The sequence below is a fragment of the Canis lupus genome, chromosome 4, assembly GCF_048164855.1.
Source record: "Canis lupus baileyi chromosome 4, mCanLup2.hap1, whole genome shotgun sequence".
NCBI classification, from domain to species: domain Eukaryota; kingdom Metazoa; phylum Chordata; class Mammalia; order Carnivora; family Canidae; genus Canis; species Canis lupus.
In genome coordinates, this window is record NC_132841.1 from 5451401 (window position 1) to 5475452 (window position 24052).

The 24052-nt window shown below is 42.1% G+C and overlaps 1 protein-coding gene across 7 annotated transcripts in view; it reads right to left on the reverse strand.

Annotated features, from left to right (window-relative positions):
• The window catches only part of TBCE (tubulin folding cofactor E), a 78585-nt gene that overhangs the window by 5412 nt on the left and 49121 nt on the right, over positions 1 to 24052 (reverse strand). For all 7 annotated transcript variants that reach the window (XM_072822997.1, XM_072822995.1, XM_072822998.1 and 4 more), the window contains 9 exons: positions 11376 to 11561; positions 8365 to 8453; positions 6228 to 6327; positions 5683 to 5785; positions 4446 to 4522; positions 3068 to 3163; positions 2202 to 2266; positions 2039 to 2103; positions 447 to 599 (listed from right to left, as the gene is read on the reverse strand). In XM_072822997.1, the coding sequence (XP_072679098.1) occupies positions 447 to 599; positions 2039 to 2103; positions 2202 to 2266; positions 3068 to 3163; positions 4446 to 4522; positions 5683 to 5785; positions 6228 to 6327; positions 8365 to 8453; positions 11376 to 11561 (934 nt within the window). The remainder of the gene's footprint in view (positions 1 to 446; positions 600 to 2038; positions 2104 to 2201; positions 2267 to 3067; positions 3164 to 4445; positions 4523 to 5682; positions 5786 to 6227; positions 6328 to 8364; positions 8454 to 11375; positions 11562 to 24052) is intronic.

Genomic DNA, 24052 nt, shown 5'->3' on the forward strand with positions numbered 1-24052 from the left:
TGCCCCCGCCCCCAGCGGGAAGTGGATGATTCCACGCAAGCTGCGTGGATGCCAGCAAGGCACTGCCTGGGCCGCTGGATGAGAAGAGTGGCTGAGAAGGAGAGGATATGCTCTGTGGTTTGGTCTTTTTTCTGCCTGTGGTCCCCCCCGGAGACGAAGGAGCAAGCACCCAGTACTCCTGGCCCCTCCTCAAGGGGGCAGCTGAGCGTCAGGCTTCTCCATAATGGCCTAAGTGATGTTGCCTCCCGAGGACCTGGCCCAACCATCACTGAGCAATGCGCCAGGATAATATTTTACCATTTGGAGGAAAACTATACCAATACCCTTCACAATATTCCAGGTTTTTACGGTTTTTTGCCCATTTCCTACATTCCGACTCTTTACATTTTAGGGGGACAATCTGTTTCCTCATCTGAAAAACACCTGGTCACGATACCAGCACTCACCTCACATTTGTTCAGAGTCTTCAGTTGCCCAATTTTGGCAATGATGAACTGATGCGTGGTCTGTGCTGCTTTGCCCTCTTGCATCAGGGGGTTTCGTGTGCAGGACAGAGCATGCAGACTCTGCAGCTTATCCAGCTCATTGATAAATGACCACTGAAACCCAACAAAAGATGACACGTGAAAAGAAACATGTTTCAGGCTAATTTCTTAGATTATTTGAACTGGCAAGAGAAAAGCAAAAGCCCCTAGTTTCAGTCCAAGGCACGGGATCGTCCTCCTGTGCCGAGCACCCACCAGGAGGAACACGTACTCTCACTCTAGAGCTCTGCCATGTAAAATGACAGTGTGCTTATGGGCCAATTGAACTAATTTCTTTCCTAATATTTTTGGGGTTTCACCTGGAGGAAGCATTTCTCTTTCAATGTGAAATATTTTTTACTACATCAAAATAAAACACTTCTGCATAGCAAAGGAAACCGCGAGCAAAACTAGAAGGCAACCTACAGAATGGGAGGGAATATTTGAAAATGACACACCAGAGAAAGGGCTACTATCCAAAATATATAAAGAACTTATAAAACTCAACACCCAAAAAACAAATAACTTGATTAAAAATGGGCAGAAGATACGAACAGACGTTTTTCCAAAGAAGACATCTGCCAACAGACACATGAAAAGATGTGCAACTTCATTCATCATCAGGAAAATTAAATCAAAATCACTATGGCATATCACCTCACACCTGTCAGAATGGTTAAAATTAACAACACAAGAAACAACAGGTGCCACAGAGGATGTGGAGAAAAAGGAACCCTGTGCAACTGTTGGTGGGGATGCAAAACTGGTGCAGCCACTGTGGAAGACAGTAGGGAGATACCTCAAAAAGTTAAAAATAGAGCTACTCTACGATCCAGCAATTGCATTACTGTGTATTTACCGAAGAAACAGAAAACACAAACTTTGGGATACATGCACCCCTATGTTTATAGCAGCTTATTTACAATAGCCAAACCATGGAAGCAGCCCAAGTGTCCACTAATTAACGAATGAAGACGTGCTTTGTGTGTGTGTGTGTGTGTGTGTGTGTGTGTGTGTGTAATGGAATATGAATCAGCCATAAAAAAGAATGAAATCTTGCCACTTGTGACAACATGGATGGAGCTAGAGAGTGTTATGCTAAGCAGTTAGTCAGAGAAGGACAAATACTATATGATCTCATTCATGTGGAATTTAAAAAGCAAAATAAACTAACAAAAGAAAACAAGAGAAACAAACTGAAAAAATAGACTCTTAACTCCAGAGAACAAACAGCAACTCACTAGAAGGGAGATGGGCTAGGGGATGGGGGAAATAGAAGATGGACATTGAGGGTACATTTATCTTGATGAGCCCTGAGTAACGTATGGAATTGCTCAATCACTATATTATATACCTGAAACTAACAAAACACTGCACATTAACTATAGAGGAGTTAAAATTAACTTAAGAATATTTTAAAAATAAATATTTTTTAATAGAAGGAACCTATGAATTTCATCATGAGAGTGGAAAATAGTGACCATGCCATATGCACATTCTGAAGATGTTCTTACTTGTGATATCTGATTGTCATTTACTATGAGGTACTGCAAAGAAGGAAACATTAATGTTTTCTGCCCTAAAAAAAAAGGAGAATAAAATTATACAGCAGAAGTGGAAGAGACAGCTCAAGTATGAGGGGCTGGGCAGGAGAGTGGAGTTAATGATCTCATATACCAGCTACAGCATCCGGAAAATGTATAGAAGAAATTCCAACATCAGAAAGGATGAGTTGTTCTAATCTGAAATTTAAAACGTTAAATTTGATTACAAAGCACATTATAAAATGCTACGGGCTATCAACCAGACTACATTTGTAATTTTTTTCCCCACACCCTAGGCTTTCAGGCCATGTGAAATGCTTAGAAACCATACAGTCAGGGCACCTGGGTGGCTCAGTAGATTGAGCGTCTGCTTTCAACTCAGGTCATGATACCAGGGTCTTGGGGTTAAGTCCCACTTTGGGCTCCCTGCTCAACAGGGAGCCTGCTCCTCCCTCTCCCTCTATTCCTGCTCATGCTGTCTCTCTCTAATAAATAAAATCTTAGAGAAAAGAAAGAAAGAAAGAAAGAAAGAAAGAAAGAAAGAAAGAAAGAAAGAAAGAAAGAAAGAAAGAAAGAAAGAAAGAGAAGAAAGAAACCACGAAGTCCAGTTTAGAGCACTCAGAGTGGCCTCATGTTCTGAGGATGCTACAGTTGCCTACCCACTCCTGGGGCCTGCTGCTGTGCTGTGTGCTTATGGGTCTCAAAGAGAAAAAGACATGGTCTAATTTCCCAAAGTTTAATGAATGAAGTTTTTTGACATTAGCACCAAGGCCCAAATCCTTCATTGCTCAGTTACCTAGTACAGATGTAGACTACAGTGTATGTGCTTCACAAGGACATTCTCCACCTAAATTCAAATAAAGTCTCCCAACAGGAATTACAGTTTGTGAGTTCCATCACCAGCATCACGTTTCCACTGAGACAGTGTATATAACATATGATCCACTCACTAAAAATTTCCTAAGCACTATTGTAACTGGTATTTTAGGAGCAAATTACCTGGGCAGATATGCTATTAGAAACAGCTGATTTTCATCAATTGACTGATTAGAGGAAAGGTCTAATAATTTGAGTGTCTGCAGAACATCAGCCGGCCTGTATGGAAAATAGAAGCGTTTCACCATGAATTTAATCTCTTGTTTTCAAAAGATATAACCTTAAAATATCTGCATTTAGTGTAGTGGAGAGGTTAGGGGCGGGAGGCAGGTGGAGAGCACCACATGAGGGAAACATGAGGGGCCCTGGTGGTGATGGAAATATTCTGCAGCTGGACTGGACCAACATCAGGATCCTGGTTGTGATATCACACTGCAGCTCTGCAAGATGTTCCCAAGGGGGAAATCTGGATGATGGGTACAGAGGATTATTTCTAATAATTGCATGTGAATCTTAAATTATCTCAAAATAAAAAGTATAATTTAAAAACACCTACAGAGGGGGATCCCTGGGTGGCTTAGTGATTTAGCGCCTGCCTTTGGCCCAGGATGCGATCCTGGAGTCCCGGGATCGAGTCCCATGTCGGGCTCCCTGCATGGAGCCTGCTTCTCCCTCTGCCTGTGTCTCTGCCTCTCTCTCTCTCTATGTCTATCATGAATAAATAAATAAAATATTAAAAAAAAAAAAACACCTACAGGGTGTCCTGGGTGTGGCTCAGTCTATTGAGCGTCCAACCCTTGGTTTTGGCTCAGGACATGATCTTAGGGTCATGAGATCAAGCCCTACGTCAAGCTCCATGCTCAGTGCAGAGTCTTCTCATCCCTCTGTTCCTCCCCCTGCTCACTTGTTCTCCCTCTCTCTCCCTTTCTCTAATAAATAAATAAAATCATTAAAAATAAATAAAAATAAAAACACCTCCATCTGCCTGTATAATAAATCATTCTGTATAATAAAATGAATCTGTTCATTGAGAATTTGTGTAAATTTGCCCATGTTTAATTTCACATAATAATTTAGTAACAATCAACCAAAGAGAAAGACAACATATATAATTTACTTAAAGAGAACAAGCTTTTATATATACTTTGGTACATCAACCTGAAGTAGAATAATGCTACTGAAGAATAATGCTAACTAAAATGCATTATTTGATCTTTATAAAGGATTTCCCACATAACGTCCATTTTGAAACAAATTAAATATATTTCTGTCAAACTAATAAAATTCTTGTCTTCAAATATAGTTAAGCCAAGGCTTTCACTGTGATGGGCCTTTCCTTAATTAGATGCAATAATCAGTTGACATCCTACTTTGTGAAGAATAAGCCTGTTTCTAATTCTTATTTACAAATCCTTTAAAAAAATTAGTGTGAGGCATAATTGAGACCATTTATTTATTCAGCCTAGACAGTGATACGTGCACGTAAGTAAACCCTCGTTACCTTTCTGAAATGAAAAGGTCGTTAGAGGCGAGGTACAACTCCTCAAGAACTGGCCATCCAGAGGCACACCGGAGCACCTAGGAGGGAAACAATTCAGGCTGAAGCAGCCTCTCTTGGCTGTTTCTTCCCGCGTGTTTATTACTATAACCTCTACATTAACTCAGTGCAGTTACTGTTTTAGAAATAAAATGCCCGGTGGACGTTTCAGCATGGACTCTAGTGCAGGCTAGGAGTGCCAGTGGACAGGTGACAAAATTAAAATGTCAAGAGCTGTGTTTCAGTGACACGGGAGCGAATGCAGCCGGCATTCCGGGAGCCGGGAATACGTCCTCCGGGAGCTCTTGAACTCTACCAGACACCCGCACAGTGGACTTGCAGACGTGCACTTCGCCCACTCTTATTATTTGACACAGTTTGCTTCACCAAAGTTAAGAAATCAATGTCAAACACCATTCCTCAGTTCTCAATACCAACCTGAGTTTGTAAAGAAGACCATAATAGACAGTGTTTCCCAAATATTTCGACATTCTCTCACTTGAACTTCACCACCATCTCTAGCACCTGAATTTTCTACATGCCCTTCCTGTTCACATGCTAGGTCTAAACCCCCTGCAAAAGGAGGGAGCGCCAGCTAAAGGCAATGGGCGCCACAGTGGCATTTCACAGACAAGTAACTTTGCTGGGGGTGTACTTGGTTCGAAGTTAGAATATTCTGGGCAGTTGAGGTCAGTTCACCTCTGATATAAAAAAGTAGTGGCAGACATAAGTTCCAAACGCTGCCGGGCAAAGGACTCATTGGTCCACTTTCTGAACCCAGCTGTTTACAATGAACAGTGGATTCCAGGAGCCAAATCTCAAATGAGAAAAGGAGACGAGAACCCTGTGGCAGCCCTGCCTCTGCCCTGGAGCACTTGGGGAAACTGGTTGAGCTCCATCAACAGCTAACTCGAGGGCTTTTGAAGTTCAGCATATGTTAACCACTATGGAGTGCCACTGTCCAGAAAGACACCAGAACAAACCAGAAGGACCTGAGAGAGAGAGAATATGGATCCCAAGATACAAAATTCTACTTCACTAGAAAGATTCTGTAACTTTCTGTGAGGTGGTTTAAAGAGTCCTCTTATTTCGATAATAGGATGATGAAATGAAGCCACCATTGTGTTTTCATTCCCTATTAAGCCAAGATTTTGAAATTTCCTATTTCTAGGTAATAAACTTTGCAAAGAAACAGGATTACCTCCACCCACGTTATTCCTGTCCGGTTAAGGGCTAAAATCTTCAGTGCAGGAAATGCCCGGGTCAGAGTCAGCGAAGCCAAAGGAAAGCTGAGTTTATTCTCACTGTGTAGAGAAAAAAGTCACGATGTGCAGACTGCCTGCTCCCCAGGGGGCCCGAGTGAAAGTCATCAAAAGCAACAATTTGGGGATTTAATATGAGCCTTAAAGTGAAATTGATTAAAAACCAAGGGAGTCCAGGGGCACCTGGGGAACTCAGCGGTTGGGTTGAGCATCTGCCTTGGGCTCAGGTCATGATCCCATGGTCCCAGGGATCGAGTCTCACATCAGGCTCCCTGCATGAGCCTGCTTCTCCCTCTGCCTATGTCTCTGCCTCTCTCTCTGTCTCTCATGAATAAATAAAATCTTAAAAAAAGAAGAAGAAGAAATGAAGCTTAAATTCCACTAAGCTGTGTCCCCCTCATTGCCACAGAAATGCTGAGAGGGAATGAGGAGAGGTCAGAGGTTTTAATACCAGGTGACAGAATGGATGCCTAAGAGTTCATACCTGAGGTTAAGAACTTCCAGGTGTTTGAGCTGATCAGCAATATCTAGGACTTCATCCCACGAGGACAACAGGTTTCGTGACAAATCTACCTTTCTGATATCTCAAAGTACATGTTAAGGAAGAGTAATACAGAAAGATTCACACAGAACAGTAGGCACCCCTTAATTCTAGAGCACCAATCTTTAGCCTCTCACTTTACACCCTCTATTCTGCTTGAGATTTTTTTCATGAGCACACACTACTTTTACCTTTTTAAGTCACCCAAGTCTTCATTTAGAAATGAAAATGTTCATTTTCAGGGCACCTGGGTGGCTCAGTTGGTTAAGTGTCTGCCTTTGGCTCAGGTCATGATCTCGGGGTCCTGGGATTGAGCCCTGCTCAGCGGGGAATCGCTTCTCCCTCTGCCCTGCTCATGTTCTCTCTTGCTCACTCTCTAATACTGAAAGAAAGAAAGAAAGAAAGAAAGAAAGAAAGAAAGAAAGAAAGAAAGAAAGAAAGAAAGAAAGAAAGAAAGAAAGAAAGAAAGAAAGAAAGAAAGAAAGAAAGAAAGAAAGAAAGAAAGAAAGAAAGAAAGAAAGAAAGAAAGAAAGAAAGAAAAGCAAAAAGAAAATGTTCATTGTCCTATACTGCGAACTTGAGACAAGTATCTACAATAGTAAATAAGAACCAAATGTCCTAACAAATGCTCAACCATTCTAACAATATCCCACAAAAAGAGAGAAAAGGAATGACAGAGTTTGGTTGATAAATCCTAAAGTGCACCCACGGGTCTCGTCCTGGGCACAGTTTCTGGCTGCTGCCTCAAGGCTACGCACTACCTTCTGTGGTGCAATATTCTGCTCTGCATTGTGGGAACCCCCAAGTCATCAGTGGCATCTCCCAAGACAGACAACAAGGGGTGACCGGGGACAAAGGTTCTAAAGTGCTAAGAATGATTCCAGGATTTAGAGAAGGATTAACCAGCCAGAGAGAAAGAAAACGGCACCTGAGCTGAATGCTTCAGGGGGAATGCAGTGCCATCAAGAGGGAGCACAGCATCAAGAAGCCCTGGGTATGGGGATCCCTGGGTGGCTCAGCGATCTGGCGCCTGCCTTTGGTCCAGGACTGAGGGGGTCAACATCCCAGACACTCTGCTGAGGAGCTCTGCTCTAATTTCTATCACCACAAAGGATGCGCTACAGGGAAAGCGAGAAATAGCTGGCTAAAGATTGCTGCTCATCTGCCATCTCTTCCCCCAGAGAACATGGGTTATAAACGATCTGTGGCATAATAAATTATTACATAGAGGTTAGGCCAACTTAAAGAATTATGAGAAAACCTTTTAAAGTTCAAGAAAGTCCATTTCATTTGCCAGTGGGATTTTGTTTTTTCAAACTCCTCTGCAATATTTTTAGTTGTGGGCATAAAAGCAATATAGGGCAAAAACAAAAACCACTCTTAGGAGAAGGCAGAGAAAAGAGATTATAATCTTTGGGAAAGCCTGCTTTGGGGTGTGGTGACAAAACCGCAGGCGGCCGCATGACATGAGAGAGGATTCTGCGCACCCACAAGAAGGCAGTCCAGGAGGGCAGGGGCCCTGGGCCTCAGTCAGGGCCTCTGGCTCCTCCTCTGCTCTCCCTGCCCCTACTGGACGGTCTTCACACCAGATGGCTACCAAGCCCTGGGCAGGGGGCAAAAGGCAGACACCAGCCAAGCCTGTCCTCGCATAAGGAGCCCCGTCCAGGGCAGCCCTGGTGGCTCAGCAGTTTAACACCGCCTTCAGCCCAGGGCGTGATCCTGGAGACCCATCGGGCTCCCTGCATGGAACCTGCTTCTCCCTCTGCCTGTGTCTCTGCTTCATTCTCTCTCTTTCTCTGGCTCTCATGAGTAAATAAATAAAATCTTAAAAAAAAAAAAAAAAAAAAGGAGCCCCGGCCAGACACTTCTGCTTTCCATTTCCTTTGCTTGGGGTGAGCCCCACTGTCTCCCCTGAAGGCCGAGGGGTCTGGGAAAGTAAATAATTTACCTGGGCAGCAACTGGCCCAGGTGAGACAAGATGCCCTTAGGAAGAAAGTCAGGGAGAACAGACACTGGTGGGCTCCTGGCCGTGTCCGGCACAAGTGTCAGGTGCAAAGTCAGATTTGCAGTGAAAGGATACTAGGACATGCTTTGGCAATTGCTCCTTTGTCGCCAGCACAATTCACTGCACAGTTCCTCAGAGAAATATCTTGCAACTTGCTGAGCTGACTGCATGAAAAACAGAGTTCACACATATGCATAAACATGTAAACGTCCACTGGCCCTTTTAAACGTTAAAAAGCACTTCATATGAGAAGTTACCAAAAATAACAAATACCAGTACCCAGCAGCCAATTTAAGCAATGCAGCTTTACTAAAAAGAAGAAAGAGAAAGTAAGCGTTATACACACTACCAATAGCACTGAAGCTCTTCAGGTCCCATCCAGGACAGAATGCTTCTCCTCTGCTCCCCGTAGATAACCGGTATCAGGTACTGGGTTTTTGTTTACACCTAAGCATTTCACAGTTTTATAACACACTTCCACATCCCTAAACAATAATAGCATTTCATCCATAATGAAACTTGATATAAAGGGTATCCTACTGCATATATCCTCCTCCAAGCTACTTTCCCCTCAACAGTGTATCGCTCAGCAGTGAAACTTAGCTACATCAACCCACATACTCTAGAGCATTCATTTTCACATCTTAGAGACCACAATTAATTTATTTACTACACTGTTGACATTTAGATTATTCCAACAGGGCTGAAGTAAACATATCATATACTTCTCATATTTACATGTGAAGGTCCCTCTAGGGTTACATCCTGGACAGTGTGCGTATCTTCAGCTTTACTAGATAATCTCAGAAACCACTTTAAGTGTGGAGGATCTGCATTTTCTACTCATTGAAAGAAGCTATGTGGTATCTAGACTATGGGATCTAAGAGCCCTATCACCTGGGTTCAAATCCCAATTCCACCGCTTCTTTGAGCTTTAGGTGAATCAGATTCCACAGCTTTAAAATGCTATATGGTTTAGGGTCGCCTGGGTGGCTTAGCCAGTTAAGCATCTGCCTTAGGCTCAGGTGATGATCCCAGGGTCCTGCGATCCAGTCCCACATCAGGCTCCCTGCCCAGTGAGGAGTCTGCTTCTCCCTCTGCCCCTGTTTGTGCTTTCTCTCTCACTCTCTCTCACATAAATAAATAAAATATTTTTTAAAAAAATAAATAAAACGCTATGGTTTGCACACATGTTCATGGCAGCATTACCACTGTAGCCAAAGGGTGAAAACAACCCAAATGTCCATCAATACACGAATGGATAAACAAAGTGTGATATACCCATACAACGGAATATTACTCAGCCTTGAAAAGGAAGGAAATTCTGACATAAGGGTAAACTTGAGGACATTAGGCCAAGCAAAAGAAGCCAATCATAAAAGGACAATACCGGGGCACCTGGGTGGCTCAGTGTTGAGCATCTGCCTTTAGCTCAGGTCATGATCCTGGGGTCCTGGGATTGAATCCCACATCGGCCTCCTTGTTCAGTAGGCAGTCTGCTTCTCTCTCTGCCCTTACCTGCTGCTCTACCTGCTTGTGCTCTCTCTCTAATAAATAAATAAAACCTTAAAAAAATCTTGATTTATTCTAAGTTTTTCTCCTTCACATATTTTTTATTGAAAAAAAAATCACATAAAGTATATGCTTTAGCCTCCCTTATACGTGAATACACAGCTCAGCGATTTTAAATAAATATGCACAGGTAACCAACCCAGATCAAGAACACCATTCTCGGAACTTGGGAAGTCCTCTCTGTGTCCCTGACAGTTGCTTCCTCCCCGCGAAACTGTCTATCATGACTTCTAACATTAGTGAGCAGTTGTGCCTGATTCTGACCTTCACACAGACGGAGTCAGACAAGCTGTGCTTCCCTGTGGGACTATTTCTGCAGGACACTGTGTTAATGAGCTCTTGCCCATACTGTTGCATCAAGCAGTAGTTTGCTCACGTTCACTGCTGAACATTCCTCCACTGAATGAATACAACACACTTTATTCGTCCATTTTATGATTATAGATATTTGGATTGTACCTCTGAATTTTTGATGTTCTTGCTGATGCTGGTCACCTCCGCTAAAGAACAGAGGTATCAAGAAATGAATTTACTCTTCAACACTGTCCCCAGGGGCACTTTAATGGTTGTATTGTGTTAAATCTTAACAGGAACAGCAAAATAAGAGAGCACATCAATAGACTTTGAACAAAACTACAGTTAATTATTTGACTTAAGAGACATTTAGAGAAAGGAAAAGATTGCAGTCCTACACCAAGAGTACAAATGTACTCTCCAGGGTGGCCACCCAGGGCACTACTAAGCCACCATCTGGGTCAGGGTCAAACACCACAGCACTGACCACCGATGAATCTGCATAACCTGGAAGGTTCTTGGGTTATTGTGGGAACATCAGCTTCTACTCACTGTGATTCAGACAGTGCATCGGAGAGAGCGGAAGGCCTCTTTTCATAGAACCACAGTGTACAGAGTTTCAGAGAACAGAATGTTTGCCCTCAGCAGTTTTACAATGCATTATGCAGTGCCCCTCAAACTACTACATAATAATTTGGGGTACTTCTTAAAAGCAAGAGTCCATGACATTCTGATTAATGGCTAGGAAGGGACCCAAGATTCTGCAATCTCACAAGCATCCTACGTGAGAAGGGTGTGCACCCAGAGATGGAAAATGACTCAGTTCTAGGTGGGACCAGCATGCCACATGGCAGGTAACAACTCAGAGCTCTGTTTCTGTTTCTTATTTGTCACCCAGCTAGAAATGTCACCATGAAACAGAAAAGGACCAAAGTGTCAACCTTAGTTACTTATTCCACAAGACAGCTGGTATAAATATTAATAATGAGCAAACTAATGTTTTAATCCCAATATAGAAAAGCCCAACAATCCTATGCTAAATTAAGAACATTTATTTCCCCAAAGACTCAATCCTCAGGTTCCTCTGATTTCAATCTGCGGTTTGTGCAGGAAGGACAGACCAAGTTGGAAGCAAAGTTCTGGGTGTCAATATACAATCCAGTGAACTTCAATTCTGAACAGTGATGAAAGTCATCTCTGCCATTATCAATCCTACATACCTTTGCTGTTTTATAATAGAGTCAAAACCAATTGTTTCCACGGGTTTATTTCCAATTATAATAATTTGCCCTTTCCCATCTTCCTCAGGCGCATCTTCTAACACATAGCGATTCTTAACTGCAGTGAGAAAGTCCACTCCAAAATTTACTTTGTTTGGACGAATAAAGGATCCTCCTGTTGGGTGCCTGTGAAAAAAGAGAAATGGAACAAATAAAATATCATCAATGAGGACATTTACAGATGACATGTGTGAGGGGCACCTGGGTGGCTTAGTTCAGCGTCTGGTTCAATTTTGGCTCAGGTCATGGTCTCAGAATCATGAGATCAAGCCCTGTTTCAGAGAACCTGCTTGAGGATTCTCTCTCCCCCTCTTCCTCTGCCCCTCCCTCTGCTCGCATAGTCTCTCTAAAATACATAAGTCTTAAAAAAATTTTTTTAAATAACTCATTTGAAAATCCTTTATAAATTGTCAGTCTGCCACAAATGTAAAACATCTACATTTATAAATGTGTTCATAAATATAGTATATAAATATAAATACAAATAAAAGCAATTCCACAGTTTTTTAAAAAAGATTTTATTTATTTATTCATGACAGACACAGAGAGAGAGAGAGGCAGAGACACAGGCAGAGGGAGAAGCAGGCTCCATGCAGGGAGCCTGACATGGGACTCAATCCCAGGTCTCTGGGATCACACCCTGGGCCAAACGTGGCGCTAAACCACTGGGCCACCAGGGCTGCCCAATTCCACAGTATTTTTAAAAAGATTTTATTTATTGGTGAGAAACACAGAGAGAGGTAGAGATATAGGCAGAGGGAGAAGCAGGCACCCTGTGGGGAGCTGGATGCAGGACTCAATCCCAGGACCCTGGGATCATGCCTTGAGCCAAAGGTAGACACTCAACCACTGAGCCACCTATGTGCCCTATACAATTATTTTTATTTTTATTTATTTTTTTTTTACACAATTATTTTTAAAGATTTTATTTGTAATTAATCTCTACACCCAATGTGGGGCTTGAACCTACAACCCTGAGCTCAGGAGTTGCACACTCTATTGACTGAGCCAGCCAGGCAACCCAGGAATTATACAATTAAAAAAATAAAAAAAAAGAAAATGTCACCCACCAGAATGGCCATAAATGCAATGTTCTGAAGGTCTGTAAAATATTCTCTATGCTGAAAAATTAACATCAGCATAAAAGGGAAAAGTAACATACAAATGTATAATCGATATGACTGATTAAAAAGCGTTGTGAGCTTATGCAAGCATAGTAAGCTCCAACAGATAAACAGGCAAGAAATATGAAACAGACCATTCACATAATAGGAAAAAGAGGTATTAATTCCACAGGTGAAAGTTTTACCTTGCTTATGATTAAGAAATGCAAATTCACATCACAAAACCAGTTTCAAAAAAACTGGCCAAAAATAAAGAAAAATCCTAACACCTCAGAGACTGCAAGGCTGGGTTCAGTTCTGATTGTAAGATCATACTCCTGGGAACCTGTGAGCAGGCAATAACTTAAAAATACAAACAAAATTGCATTTCCAAAGATTCTGTATAACAGCATTTATTTATAACTGCGGAACTCTGGAAAACGTCAGAAAGCCCAGCTGGATAGGAATTGTTAAGTAAACCAGACAGATGTAGTCATTAAAAATTCTAGCTGTAACACTGAATAAAATTACTCACAAAATAATGTTGAGATTTCTAAAAACCAAACCAAACTGTACATGAAATGACTATAGATGAATCACAGCTACAAACAGAGATGGAATAAGGACACAGATGAAAACATTTGTGGGTAACAGGCTTACATACAAAATCTTTCCAATAACAAACTTGAACTAAATATATTGTCAAAGATTAAATATGGGGCTAAAAACAGAGAATGTGGGAAGAATGCTACATGAAATAGGATATTTCACCACAATTTCTATCCAGGTTTTAGAGCAATTTTTAGATTTAACATTAAGACTAATCATATTACTGGATGTAATTACCACTCCATCAGGCTTTTCAAGAGATTCAATATGGGTCTCAGGACCTCTTAAATTTCAGCTTTCAGCATGACATCATGGCAATGAGATCTTATTTTCTGAATGATCTAAATATCCACTATAAAATAGTCGTAAATGTTAATACTATCATTTGATCACTTGAGAGAATGATGATATACATAAATTGCCAAAAATTGTATTATAAACACTATTTCAGCTTATAACCTTTGATTCTTTTTTTTTAAAATTTTTTATTTATTTATGATAGTCACACAGAGAGAGAGAGAGGCAGAGACACAGGCAGAGGGAGAAGCAGGCTCCATGCACCGGGAGCCCGACGTGGGATTCGATCCCGGGTCTCCAGGATTGCGCCCTGGGCCAAAGGCAGGCGCTAAACCACTGCACCACCCCAGGGATCCCATAACCTTTGATTCTTAAAGAAATCAAAGCTTCCTAGAAATCACCATAATTAAAAAGGATGAAAACTCGTATGGATAAATTTCATCCATATAAACATACACTTTTTAAAGATTTTATTTACTTATTTGACAGAGAGCACAAGCAGGAGGAGCAGCAAAGGGAGACGCAGACTCCCCGCTGAGCAGGGATCGATCCCAGGACATGGGGCTCTATTCCAGGACCCTGAGATCATGACCTGAGCTGAGGCAGTCGCTTAACCGCCTGAGCTACCCAGGTGCCCCTAAACATACACTTTTTAAAAATGGGTCCACAGAGATGACCAGAGTGTGAAAGGGGTCTGTGATCCCTAAAAGTTAGAAGTGATGCCACGGATAAGAAATGGCCCAGAGGTCATGAGAACCCCAGAATGTGGGGTCCTGGAAGCCAATGAAGAAAGTGGACAACCATGTCCAGCACTACAAAAGGATGCAAGGTGATGGCTAAGGCTGGCCACCAAATCTAGTGACCAGTAAGTAACCCTGGTAGGAGCAGTGGGGCAGTAGCTGGGTGGGGGAGTTCCAAACAGTAAGGAGCCAGGGAGCCCTGGCTGCTTTCGCCCCAAAGGGAAGAAGAGCATTAGGGTGGCAGCTATAGGGACACAGGGGATCAGAAGAAGGAATGTCTTATGATGGGGGGGGGGCGTGTATCAGATCTATATGCTGCTGAAAATAATCCAGCGATGAGGAGAGAACTGATGATGCAGGAAATTAAATTCTCTGCTGCAGTAAAATCAAGTTCTGAGTCTGTACAGTATGTTGTAATATCAGAAGATCACTGACTACCAGAAGCTTCCTAGAAAATGTTACATTTTGGCCCCTGGGGAAGTTCATGTTGTTAATAAAACCCACAGTTCTGGGGATGCCTGGGTGGCTCAGTCCTTAAGCATCTAAGTTCAGCTCAGGTCATGACTTCAGGGTCATGGAATGGAGCCCCACACTGGGTGGGCTCCCTGCTCAGTGGGGAATTTGCTTTCCCTCTCCCCTTTGCTCCTCCTCCCTCTCTGCCCCGCCTCCCCTGCTCACACATTTTACTCCCTCTCAAATAAATAAAATCTGTAAAGCAAAACAAAACAAAACAACACAGTTCTAAGAAGCACAGTTATGCTACTCAGCTAAAGTAATGAAATATAGCTAGCATCATTTTTTAAGAATTCGAAGGGATCTACTTCAGAGATTATCTAGGCTAGGACTTCATAACCTAAAAAACAGAACGTCATCTGAAAATCTTATTGGATCCCAGGAATCTGCTTGTTTAGAACAATGCTCCAGGGCATTCTGACTTCACTGGGCCTCATATCTAACCCTGTTTCAGTTGGGGGTCCTGGAGTCCACTGTTAGAAGTATCACAGCCACGACCAAGAACTCAGGATTTCTGACTACTTGTTCTTTCCTACATTTCTGTCTGGCCTTACAGATACAAATCAATGCTTTATTTTGGTAAATTAAACACATTCCCTAAATTTAATTCCTAATCAACATATACCTTTTTTTAAAGTTTTTTTTTTTTTTTAAAGTAATCTCTACACCCAATGTGGGGCTCAAACTTATGACCCAAGGTCAAGAGTCACATACTCTTCCAGCTGAGTCGGCCAGGTGTCCTGACAGATAAATTCCTAAGATGGAAGGCAGGAGCAGGACAAGGTCGGTGCAGCTCAGGAGTCTGAGTAGAACAAATCTGGGATCCTTCTGGGCCCCACAAAACTTACTGGCTATACGACCTCAGGCAGCCAATCTTACCTTCTCAGCCTGAGTCTCCTCATCTATAAAGCCCCACCAAATGAGGTTATTTATAGGATTATATAAGCCATAATATATAAGCCATCACTATATTGCCTAGCATAGCCTTTCTCTACAGACACGCAGATCAATACAGCAGTCCTTTCTATTCTATACAGCATTATATCTAATATGCTGTTAAGCATAAACCCACATATTCTGATATACTGGGATATCCCAAAGCTACAATCTCTAAACTCAAGCAGTGGCCGCCAAACTTGTTCAGTTAGGCTCCTAAGGTATATATAATGTCAATGACATCGTGACATAAAAATTTCTCCATAGAGCTATATACAGTTTTGCCAGGAAAAAATACAGTTAATGGGGCTCCTAGGTAACTCAGTTGGTTAAGTACCTGCCTTTGGCTCAAGTCATGATTTCAAGGTCCTAGGATCGAGCCCCACGTCTGGCTCCCTGCATCTCCCTCTCCCCCTGCTTGTGCTCTCTCTTCCCCTGCTAAATAAAATCTTTTTTTAAAAGGGGAAAAATACAGTTATTAACGTACGCAAGATAAAATTCGCATGCAAATTCAGACATAAAGTTATTCTCTATTGCCACCTAAACATCCTCCAAAGTATAGTGGCTTAAAATGATCTGCTCTTTCTTAAGATTCTGTGGGTTAGCTTTGCTTCAACTGAGTTGTTCTTGTTTCTCATGGTGTCATGTAGAGTGATCCAGGTGACTATAGTCAGCTGGGAGTTGGCTGAGGTTCGAACAATCCGAGATGGCTCCACTTGAATTATTGGCACTTGGGCTAGGGTGGCTGGGAGCTGACTGGGCCAATGGCTTCTGTAAGAGCAGAAACTGCACCACCTCTTAAAGCCTGTCCCAGGACGGACACACCACTTCTGCCACTTACCAAAGCTTAGGTACAAGCCAGTCTAGATTCAAGCAAAGGGGAAATAACCTCCGCCTCTTGATGGGAGAAGTCACAAGCTCGAATAAGAATGGGAAGAATGATTGGCAGCCATCTTTGATGAGAATCTAATATGCTTATCCCTCCAGCCCAACAAAGCTGTCATGTTAAGTGAGGCTGGATGTGTCTATCTAACCATCTGGATTAGCAGTCAGTTTGGAGGAAGGCAAAGGACGCCTGCTCCCACAGGCTAATTATCAGCTCAAAGAATGTAAGGTGGCCCAGCCTGGGTGAAATAAAGAGCAAGATCTTAACTGTTTGAGGAGACTCCACCCTGTTTTCCACAGTGGCTGCACCAGTTCACATTCCCACCAACAGTGTACAAGGGTTCCTTTTTCTCCACATCCTCACCAACACCTGTTGTTTCTTCTGTTTATGAGTTTAGTCATTCTGACAGGTGTGAGGGGATATCTCATTGTAGTTTTGATTTGCATTTTCCCCATGATGAGTGATGTTGAGTATCTTTCCATGTGTCTGTTGGCGATCTGGATGTCTTCTTTGGAAAACTGTTTATTCTTCTGCCCATTTTTAAAAAGATTTATTTGAGACAGAAGGAAAGAGCAGGGAGAGAGAGGCAGAGGGAGAGGGAAGGAGACTCCACACTGAGCTCAATCCCACAGCCCTGAGATCGTGACCTGAACCAAAATTAAGAGTTAGATGCAGGATCCCTGGGTGGCACAGCGGTTTGGCGCCTGCCTTTGGCCCAGGGCGTGATCCTGGAGACCCGGGATCGAATCCCACGTCGGGCTCCCAGTGCATGGAGCCTGCTTATCCCTCTGCCTATGTCTCTCTCTCTCTCTCTCTCTCTCTCTCTCTGTGACTATCATAAATAAATAAAAAAATAATAAGAGTTAGATGCTTAGGGGATCCCTGGGTGGCTCAGTGGTTTAGAGCCTGCCTTAGACTCAGGGTGTGATCCTGGAGTCTTGGGATCGAGTCCCACATCAGGCTCCCTGCATGGAGCCTGCTTCTCCCTCTGCCTGTGTCTCTGCCTTTCTCTCTGTGTGTCTCTTGTGAATAAATAAATAAAATCTTAAAAAAAAAAAAAAGAGTTGGATGCTTAACCAACTGAGCCGCCCAAGGCACCCCATCTTCTGTTCATTATTTAATTGGATTATTTGATTTCTAGCTGTTGAGGGTTTTTTTTTTTTTTTAAGATTGATTGATTACTGAGAGACAGAGAGAGAGAAAGAGAGAGAGAGAGAGGCAGAGACACAGGCAGAGGGAGAAGCAGGCTCCACGCAGGAAGCCTGATGTGGGACTCAATCCTGGGTCTCCAGGATCATGCCCTGGGCCAAAGGCAGCGCTAAACCACTGAACCACCCGGGCTGCCCAGCTGTTGTGTTTTATACGTTCTATATTTTGGATAGTACCCCTTTATCAGATACATCATTTTCAAATATCTTCTCCCATTCAGTAAGCTGCCTTTTAGTTATGATTGTTTCCTTCATTGTGCAGAAGCTTTTTATTTTGATGAAGTCCCAGTAGTTTGTTTCCCTTTCCTCAGGAGACATCTCTATTAAGAAGTTGGTATGGCCAAGATCAAAGGGGATGCTGCCTGTGTTCTCTTCTAGGATTTGTATGGTTTCCTATCTCACATTTAGGTCTTTCATCCATTTTGAGTTTATTTTTGTGTATGCTATAAGAAAGTGGTCCAGTTTCATTCTTTTGCATGTTGCTCTCCCGTTTTCCCAAAACTATTTGTGGAAAAGACTTTTTTTTCCATTGGATATTCTTTCTGCTTTGTTGAAGATTGACCATATAGTTGTGGGTTCATTTCTGGGTTCTCTATTTTGCTTCATTGACCTATGTATCTATTTTTGTGCCAATATCATACTGTTTTGATCACTACAGCTGTATAATATAACTTGAAGTTTGGAACTATGATGTCACTAGCTTAGCTTTTCTTTCTTCTTTTTTTAAACATTTTATTTATTTATTCATGAGAGACACACACACACAGAGAGAGAGAGAGAGAGAGGCAGAGACACAGAGGGAGAAGGCAGAGGGAGAAGCAGGCTCTATGCCAGAAGCCCAATGTGGGACTTGATCCCGGGTCTCCAGGACCAGGCCCTGGGCTGAAGGCAGACGCTAAACCACCCAGGGATCCCCAGCTTGTCTTTTTCAAGGTTGCTTTGGCTACTTGAGGTCTTTTGTGGTCCTATACAAATTTTAGGATTATTTGTCCTAGCTCTGTAAAAAATGTAGTTGGCATTTTGATAGGGATTGCATTAAATGTGTAGATGGCTTTGGGGAGTAGACACATTTTAAAAATATTTGTTCTTCCAATCCATTAGCATAGAATGCCTTGCATTTCTTTTGGTCATCTTTAGTTTTTTTCATCAGTGTTTCATAGTTTTCAGTGTACAGGTCTTTCATCTCTGGACAGGTTTATTCCCAGATTATTTTGGTTTGGGTGCAATAGTAAATAGGATCGATTCCTTAATTTCTCCTTCTGCTGCTTCATTATTAGTGTATAGAACGTAACAGATTTTTTTTTTTTAAGATTTTGAGAGCAAGAAAGAGATTCATGTGCACAAATGGGGAAGGGAGAGAATCCCCATAAGACTCCCCACTGAGCACAGAGCCCAATACAGGGCTCAATCCCATGATCCATGCAATCACAACCTAAACTGAAACCCAGAGTTAGATGCTCAACCAACTGAGCCACCCAGGTGCCTTAGAATTGCAACAGATTTCCGTACGTCGATTTTGTATCCTGTGGCTTTTCTAAATTAGTGCATCAGTTCTAGCAATTTTATGGTGGATTCTTTTGAGTTTTTTTATATCGAGTATCATGTCATCTGCAAATGGTCAATGTTTTACTTCTTCCTTGACAATCTGGATGCCTTTTATTTCTTTTTGTTGTGTGATTGCTGTTGGGGGGATGGGTGAAACAGGTGATGGGGATTAAGGAGGGCACTTGTGATGAGCACCCGGTGCTGTATGAAAAGTGCTGAATCACTCACTATATTATACATCTGAAACTAATATTGTATGTTAACTGGAATTTAAAAACTTTTAAAAAGTCAACTTTTTAAATAAGCATATATGCAATATAATGCATATTATGTGTTCAATCGAATCATATTCAATACCTAATAACCATATTCAGTATTTTAAAAAAAGACAAGATCTTAGCACTCTACCATGGAATTTGCCATCTGGATTCATGTAGAACAAATCTACATAGAAAAGACAGCCAAATCTTTTTTTCCCCCTTTTTAAATTAACATATAGTGTATTATTAGTTTCGGAAGCAGAATTCAGTGATTCATCAATCTTATATAATATCCAGTCCTCATTACATTATGTGTCCTCCTTAATGCTCATCACCAGTTACCCAATCCTCCCATCCCCTGCCCCTACACCGACCCTCAGTTTGTTTCCTACAGTAAGAGACTCTTATGGTTTGTCTCCCTCTCTGATTTAGTCTTGTTTTTTTCCTCTCTTCCCCTATGATCCTGTTTTGTTTCTCAAATTGCACGAGTGAGGTCATATAACTGTCTTTCTTTGATTGACTTATTTCGCTTAGCATAATACCCTCTAGTTCTATCCATATTGTTGCAAATCACAAGATTTCTTTTTTTTTGGATGGCTGAGTAGTATTTCATTGCATATATAAACCACACCTTCTTTATCCATTTATCTGTCGATGGACATCTGGGCTCTTTCCATAGTTTGGCTATTGTGGACACTGCTGCTATAAACACTGGGGTGCAGGGGCCCCTTTGGATCACTACATTTGTATCTTTGGGGTAAATATCTAGTGCAATGCTGGGTGGTAGGGTAGCTCCATTTTCAACTTTTTGAGGAACCTCCTGTTTTCCAGAATGGCTGTACCAGCTTGTGTTCCCACCAACAGTGTAAGAGGGTTCCCCTTTCTCCTTATCCTCACCAACATCTGTTGTTTCCTGACTTGTTAATTTTAGCCATTCTGACTGGTATGAAGTGGTATCTCATTGTTTCATGCTGAATGATGTTGAGCACTTTTTTTCATGTGTCTGTTTGGCCATTTGTATGTAGAGACAGCCAAATTTTAACTGCTTCAAATCACAAATCAAGAAATCGGGATGGGGGGCAGCCTGGGTGGCTCAATGGTTTAGCGCCGCCTTCAGCCCAGGGCATGATCCTGGAGTCCTGGGATCAAGTCCCACGTCAGGCTCCCTGCATGGAGCCTGCTTCTCCCTCTGCCTGTGTCTCTGCCTCTCTCTCTCTCTGTGTGTCTCTCATGAATAAATAAAATCTTAAAAAAAAAAAAAAAAAGAAATCGGGAGGGGCAAAACAGAAAGTTATTATAAAAGATTAAAGGTTATTACAAAAAAAGCAAAAACTTTAAGAAATATGGTATCATTAGTGAACTTTTCATCTTTAATATATTTTACTTGTGTATAAAAGTTTAAACACCAATGCTTTGAATGTTCCATAAGAGCAGCATCTACTCAGAAAGTAATATTGCACAACTTGACATTTTTGAGAGCCTAGTAGGTGTCAAGAATGATACAAGGTGCTTTCGTATTACAGAATAGGATCATCTAGGACTCTTGGGTTTACTGGCAAGCTGTGCTTCCACGGAGGCAGAAACGGGCCCTCAACAAGGGCAGTTCATGCTTCAGAGGCAGGAACTGACAACGTGCACCAGGCCAGATTTCAGAACCCTACAGAATGACTGCCACGTGCACTTCTCCTTCGTTTTGTTTTGTTTTTTTTTTAATTTTTTAATTTTTATTTTTTTAAAAGATTTTATTTATTTATTCATGAGAGACATACAGAGAGAGAGAGAGGCAGAGACACAGGCAGAGGGAGAAGCAGGCTCCATGCAGGGAGCCCGACGTGGGACTCGATCCTGGGTCTCCAGGATCACGCCCTGGGCTGAAGGCAGCAGTAAACTACTGAGCCACCCGGGCTGCCTACCTTCTCTGTTTTGAACCAGAATGTCTACTACGGTTATTCCGTCTCTCTCATTCCTGTATGTTGGCTATAAGGAGAGCCAATAACTTTTTACTTCACAGATCTCAGATCCAGGACCCCTCCTGAGCCCCTCCTGCACCAGAAAATGTATCCAAGAAGCCTCATTGATACCTAGAACTAATTTAGATGGCAACATCCTGGACTTGGAGCCAGTGCCAAAAGGGATAAGATGTTTCGAGGTGAAAGGAGCGAATTTTGCATGGGGAAGAGATGTGAACAATCATGAAAGCTGCTGAACTACTTCCACAGATGACTCCCAGCCCACATGCCCTTTGGAAATGTGATTTTGCAACTTGTCTCATCAACAGGTAAAACCTAATTCCTCTCCTCTTGAACCTAGACTCACCTAGTGACCTGCTTTTACCAACAGAGTGAAGCCTGGGCCTTAAGAGGCCTTATAGTCCCCGTTTCCACCCTCTCAGAAAACAGACACTATATAAAGAACCTCATGCTAGACTATGGTGAAGGGCCATGGGAAGAGAGACGCTGACCCAGTTAGAGGAGTTTGAGTCCCACATCGAGTGTAGAGATTACTTAAATACATAAACTTAGGGGCAGCTGGTGGCTCAGTGGTTTAGCGCCTGCCTTTGGCTCAGGTCGTGATCCCAGTCCGGGGATTGAGTCCCACATCGGGCTCCCTACGAGGAGCCTGTTCTCCCACTGTCTATGTCTCTGCCCCTCTCTGTGTCTCTCATGAATAAATAAATAAAATCTTTAAAAAATAAAAAATAAAAACAATGAGATACCAGTCAGAAGAGCTACCATCCAAAACACAATAGATAAGTGTTGGCAAGGATATGAGGAAAAAGGGAATGGTTATGCACTGTTGGCCGGAATGTAAATTGGTGCAGCTACTATGGGAAACAGTATGGAGGGTTCTTAAAAAATTAAAAATAGAAATAGCATACAATCCAGCAACTGCACTGATGGGTATTTACCCAAAGAAAACAAACACACTAATTAAAAAACATATATGCATCCCTATGCTTTATTGTAGCATTATTTAAAATACCCAAGATACAGATGCAACCTAAGTGTGCATCCACAGATGAATGGATGAAGATGTGGTATAGACATACAAATATAAAACGGAATATTTACTTAGTCATTAAAACAGAATGAAATCAGGGATCCCTGGGTGGCTCAGCGGTTTAGCGCCTGCCTTCGGCCCAGGGCGTAATCCTGGAGTCCCGGGATCGAGTCCCACATCAGGCTCCTTGTATGGAGCCTGCTTCTCCCTCTGCCTGTGTCTCTGCTTCTCTCTCTGTGTCTCTCATGAATAAATAAATAAAATCTTAAAAAAAAAAAAAAAGAATGAAATCTTGCCATTCACAACAACAGGAATATACATGTTCACGTAAACAATATCCTAGAGGGTATTATGCTAAACGAAGTATGTCAGACAGAGAAAAATACCAGATGATTTCACTTATATGAAGAATCTAAAAAACAAATGAATACACAAGCAAACAAAAACAGAAACAGACTCCTAAATTCAGAGAACTGGTGGTTAGCAGAGTGGGGAGGTAGGTGGGTATAAGCATAACAGGTGAAGGGGATTAAGAGATACAAACTTCCAGTTAGAAATAGGCCATGGAGGGGCACCCCGGATAGCTCAGTGGTTTAGCGCCTGCCTTCAGCCCAGGCCTGATCCTGGAGATCTGGGATGGAGTCCCACGTCGGGCTCCCTGCATGGAGCCTGCTTCTCCCTCTGCCTGTGTCTCTGCCTCTCTCTCTCTCTCATGAATAAATAAATAAAACCTTTAAAAAAAAATAGGCCATGGGTGTGCAGTGGCACCTAGGTGGCTCAGTCAGTTAGGTGGCAATTCTTGATTTCAGCTCAGGTCATGATCTTGGGGTCCTGGAACTGAGCCCCATGTTGGGCTCCTCATTCAGCAGGGAGTCTGCTTTAGGATTTTTTCTCCCTTTGTTCCCATCAAATAAATAAATCTTTTTTAAAAAAGGGTTTTGGGGATGAAAACTACAGTACAGGGAATATAGTCAACACTACTGTCATAACATTGTATGCTGACAGATGGGGACTACATTTATTGTAGTGAGCATTGTACAATGCATAGAATTGTCAAATCACAATGTTGTACACGTGAAACTAACATAGCATTCTGTCAACTACACATTGACAAGAAATAAAAAGTATGAGCACATAAGTTTAAAAACTAGCACAGTTCTAAGAAATGAGAAAACAATGCAAAACCAATGCCATGGTTTTCTTTTTTTTTTTTTTTTAATTTTTAATTATTTATGTTAGTCACACAGAGAGAGAGAGGCAGAGACACAGGCAGAGGGAGAAGCAGGCTCCCTGCAGGGAGCCCAATGTGGGATTCGATCCCGGGTCTCCAGGATCGCGCCCTGGGCCAAAGGAAGGCACCAAACCGCTGCACCATCCAGGGATCCCCATGGTTTTCAATTTTTGTTCGAAATTTACACTTTTTAAACAGTGGTAATGAACCATACAAGAAAAGACCTTTATTACTTTTAGTTTGACTGTAGGCAGATCAAAGGAGTTAGAATGGTATGCATCAGGTAGCT